The sequence below is a fragment of the Aureococcus anophagefferens genome (genome assembly GCF_000186865.1).
Source record: "Aureococcus anophagefferens unplaced genomic scaffold AURANscaffold_14, whole genome shotgun sequence".
Lineage (NCBI taxonomy): Eukaryota > Pelagophyceae > Pelagomonadales > Pelagomonadaceae > Aureococcus > Aureococcus anophagefferens.
The window spans coordinates 888,787-893,309 of NW_008705574.1; the positions used below are offsets into that span (position 1 = coordinate 888,787).

The window sequence follows — 4,523 nt, forward strand, 5'->3', positions numbered from 1 at the left end:
GCTCGGCGGCGCGCGGCCGCGGCTCGCGCGCGCGGGCCGCGGCGGCGCGCTGACGACCGCGGCCGTCGCGGACGTGATCGCGCGGTGCGACGACCTCGACGCCGACGCCTTCGCCGCGCCGGCCATGGAGGCCGCGCGCGCGACGCGCCTCGGCGCGGCCTGGCGCGACCGGCTCGCCGGGCCGGCGTTCCGCGCGCCGCGCGCCGCGCCCGAGGCCGGCGAGGCCGCGGTCGCCGTCGACGTCTCGAACTTGCGTTTTGATGTGCGGTTGCTTCGCGTTGTGTTGGAGCAACTACTACTACCCAGCGCGGAGCTCCGGGCGTCGACGCTGGCCGTGGCGGCACCGCGGGACCGCGACGCCGCGCGGCCCGCCCTCCGGCGCCTCCTCGACAACGCGCGGGCCAAGGTCGAGGGCAAGAAGGCCGTCGACGGCCGCCTCGCGGCGCTCGACCACGACCTCCGGGCCTTCCGCGCGAAGCGCCCGGCGTTCCGCGCGCTGACCGCGCTCGCGGGGTCGCTGCGGCTCGCGGAGAACGGCCGCCGCGTGGCGGCGCCCTGCGGCCTCGACGGCAATGCGCGCGTCGCGTCGCTCTGGGCCCAGCCGCGGAACCACGCCGCGCGCGCGGGTCCGCTCGTCGTCGTCGCCGCGGGTCCCGGCCTCGACGCGGACGCGCTCGAGCACGCGCTCCTCCTCGCGAGCGCCGAGCCCGCGGTGCCGCGCGCGAAACGCGACCGCGCGTCGCTGACCGACGACGACGTCGCGGCGCTCGACGCCGCCGCGCGCGACGCCGGGGCCCCGCTGCCGCCGGGCTGGGCCTTCGACGGGTCCGCCTACGCGAGCTTCGACGGCATCCGCACGAAGCTCCGGCCCGACATCGACGCGCTCGTCGACGCGCACCTGGCGGGCCTCAACGCGCAGATCGACCGCGAGAACGCCGCCATCGCGGCGTGAGCGACGGCGCGCGCCGTCCCCCCCCCCCCCCCTGAGCTAACGAGACGAGCATCCCGGCCCCCGAGAGCGCCGCGGGCTGGTGGAACTTCTCCTTCGCGCGGCCGCCGACGGCCATCAAGCCGCTCAGTCTTACCCGTCTTCCTCGTCGTCGCTATCCGAGTAGGCCAGCAGGGAGCCGAGGGCGCTCGCCTTCGGCGCCGCCGCCTCGGGGGCCGCCGCCTCGGGCGCCGCCGCCTCGGGCTCCTGCGCCTTCGGCGCCGCCGCCCCGGGCGCCGCCGCCGCGCCGAGGCGCCGCCGCTTCACGAGCGCGGGCGCGGGCGCCGCGGCGTCGGCGCGCCGCGGCTTCGCGGGCCGCGAGAAGTCGAAGGCCGGCGGCGCCGTCTTCGCCGACGCCTCGCGGAAGGCCCGGACCTCCGCGTCCTCGGCGTTCCGCCGCGCGCGCGCGCGCTCGTTGTCGAGGTGGAGCTGGTTCTTCGTATAATTCATGTCCGACGCGTCGAACATGCCCGTGCTCCCCAGGAACGCGGGCACGCGCACGGCGGCCTCCGCGTCGGCCTCGAACTCGGGCGCGTCGACGGAGCCGGCCATGGTGTCGTGCGTCGTCTTCATCTTGTCGCGGTCCTCGAGCTCCTCCTTCGAGAACTTGTAGCCCACCTTCTCCATGGCCTCTTCTTGCTTCGCCGCGGCCGCGTCGAAGAAGTTCATGCGCGGCACCGACGACGGGAACGTCTCCGGCATGGTGCTCGAGGTGGCGGCGCGGCGCGCAGGAGGCAGGTGACAGGTTGCTGGGGCGACGGCGGCTCGAGCTGCACCCGAGCGGCACTGCGGCGGCATCGTCAACCAAGGCGCTGCCCACTACCGGCGCTGGACGCGCCATGGCCGACGCCTCGGGCCTCGAGGCCATGCGGTCGTCGTCCCAGTCGGCGCCGAGCCTCGCGAGCCTGCGCGCGACGCGCCCCGCGCTGCCGAAGCCCGTGCGCGGCGGCGCGCAGCGGCTGCCCGCCGTCGCCGGCGCGAGGAAGCCGCCGGCGAAGAAGCCGTCGTCGGCGCCGAAGCGCGTGACCATCGCCGAGCCCGGCGAACACACCCCAGAGGCGCCGGGCGAGGGATTGGCCCGCGGCCGCGCCGTCGGCGCCTTCAACCTGGCCAAGCCCAAGCACCCGAATTTCGCGGAGTCGGAGTGGGAGAACGAGCTCGCGCGGTCCATTTTGGTGCTCTACGGGTCCGCCATGGGCGCCGACGAGGACGTCGAGGGCGCGGAGAACGACTTCGCCATCGACCGGGACGCCGTGCGCGTGCCGCGGGACAAGATCACGCGCGAGGAGGTCCGCGCGGGCGCCGCGCGCGAGGCGCGCGACAAACGGCGGACCGCCGCCGCGCGCGAGGCGCGCGACCGCAAGAAGCGCGAGAACCCCTTCAAGCACCCGGAGCGGCCCAATAGCGCCGAGGCCAAGCCGCGCAAGGCCTTCCCCTTGCTGAGCGCCAAGGTCCAGCCCATCTGGTTTTTAGGGAGCGGGCCCATCCCAGGGCAGCACAAGAGAGCGAGATTCCCAACTTCAAAGGCTCCGATCTCGGCCATTTTCCACTCGTTTCGGCTGATTCTTGGACGAGCGATCATCTCTCGGAACGGTCTCGACGCGTGGATGTTTTTCTCGTGACGCGCGCGCGCGTAACACTCACGTTGAAGCGACGTTGAATCACTCTCGTGCTGCCCAGGCCCATCCAGTCCGAGTGGGCGTCGCTCGCCGAGGGCGACGCGCTCGCGCTGGAGCTCGGCGCGCTCGAGGAGGCGGGCCTCTACGCCGCCTACCTCGAGCGCGTCGAGGCGTCGCTCAACGTCTACGGCCAGAAGCTCGACGAGCGGCCGGGCGACCTCTACAAGCGGCTCTGGCGCCGGCCCGCGCGGAAATCGACCGGCGACGTCGGGGCCAAACTTCAGAAATCTCGAGCTCGGTCACATCGATTCGGCTGATTTTTGGACGGATCGATGGCTCTCGTCGAGTTCTCGAAGCACGGCGAACGAGTCTGGTCCCAACCGTTCGATGACGCGCACGTTGAAGTCGGGTTGGAGATTTGGGTTCCGCGCAGGCGCCAGCTCGCGGTCACCGCGAACGTCTTCGGCGCGCGCTGCGTCGAGACGCGGCGCTTCGCGCCGGCGCTGGAGATCTTGAAGACGGCGGAGCGGCTCTGCGCCTGCCCGGAGATCCTGGACCGGGGCGAGATGGCGCAGCTCCGCGCGTTCGTCGACGACTCGCACGCGTTTTACTACTACACGCGCGCCAAGGCGCACGCGGCGCTCATGTACGCGACGCGGGCCATGCGCGTCCACGCGCGGCGCCGCGACTGGCCCCACGTCGCCAAGTGCCACCTCCACTCCGCGGCCATCCTCTCCAAGCTCCGGCGCCGCGCCGCGCGGGAATCAAATCATCAACCCGACTTCAATGTGAGCGTATTCGAATGTTTTGACACGAGCACGTCCGCTGTGCTTCGAGAACTCGACGAGAGCCATCGATCCGTCGAAAAATCAACCGAATCGACTTCGATGTGACCGAGCTAGAGAATTGCAAAGTTCGGTGGGGACGTCCCAAACCGGCGGTTGATTTCCACGCAGGCGCCACGCCGAGGCCGCGCGGTGCCTCGGCCAGGTGCTCCACCTCGTCGAGACGGGCGAGCTCGACGACCGCGGCGACGCGCCCCACAAGCTCTGCCTCGTCGCCGTGACGCACCACAACATCGCCGTCGAGCAGCTGCTCCTGCACCACGTCGAGGAAGCCGTCGTGTCCGCGCGCGGCCGCGCCCCCGTCCGCCCGTTCGTTCCGTCGACGCCGCGCGGGCCGACGAGAGCACGCGAGCGGGAGGCGTCCCATCGAGGCCGTCCGACGGCGCGCGCGCCGAAGACGCTTCTTTGTTCCGGCGCAGGCGCAGAACGCGCGTCGCCTCGCGCGGCTCTGCCTCTCCTACTCGAACCGCTGGCTCGACAAGTTCGAGTCGACGCACCGCTGCGCGGCCGAGGCGCTGTCGGCCATGGGCGGCGGCCTCGCCGAGGGCCTCGACAAGGCCCGGGGCCGCGGCAAGGGGGGCCGCGGCGAGGGCGGCCGCCTCACGCTGACCCACGGCGCCGCGCCCAAGGAGCGGCGGAAGACCGTCATGATCGCCGCCGGCTAGGGCCGGGGGGATGGCGCGTAATCCCACCGGCGGCGACGGTGGCGCTCCCGGGGTCGAGCGACGAGTCGTAGTATATACCAAGGACCACAAGATCCGAGACGCGGGCCCGTCCGCGACGCGGACAGGGGCGAGAGCGCGACAGCGACCGGCCGGAGTCGGACGCCGTGGCGGGCTGCGAGCCGAGGAGCCGCGCGCCCAGGCCGCGCTTCAGACCGCCGCGGCCTGCAGGCCTGCCGGCCGCTCCCGGGCCGTGGGGACCCTTGAAGTACCCACGCCCGAGTTCCAGAAGCCGCTGCGCTTCGGGGAGCGCCTCGAGCGCAACAAGAAGGCCCCGCCCACGGCGTGAACCGGGCGCCGTGTAAGTGTGGATAGACGAAACGCGCGCGCTCCCGCCAAGATGAAACGC

The 4,523-nt window shown here is 72.9% G+C and overlaps 1 protein-coding gene across 1 annotated transcript in view; it reads left to right on the forward strand.

The window, feature by feature from the left end:
- Positions 1 to 4,117, forward strand: part of AURANDRAFT_65424 (hypothetical protein) — a gene marked incomplete at both ends in the record, with an annotated part of 15,098 nt that extends 10,981 nt beyond the window's left edge. The window contains 7 exons of the mRNA XM_009040248.1: positions 307 to 948; positions 1,472 to 1,541; positions 1,873 to 2,453; positions 2,669 to 2,905; positions 3,041 to 3,313; positions 3,564 to 3,753; positions 3,872 to 4,117. Of these exons, the coding sequence (XP_009038496.1) occupies positions 307 to 948; positions 1,472 to 1,541; positions 1,873 to 2,453; positions 2,669 to 2,905; positions 3,041 to 3,313; positions 3,564 to 3,753; positions 3,872 to 4,117 (2,239 nt within the window). The remainder of the gene's footprint in view (positions 1 to 306; positions 949 to 1,471; positions 1,542 to 1,872; positions 2,454 to 2,668; positions 2,906 to 3,040; positions 3,314 to 3,563; positions 3,754 to 3,871) is intronic.
- Between the last annotated feature and the right edge of the window lie 406 nt (positions 4,118 to 4,523).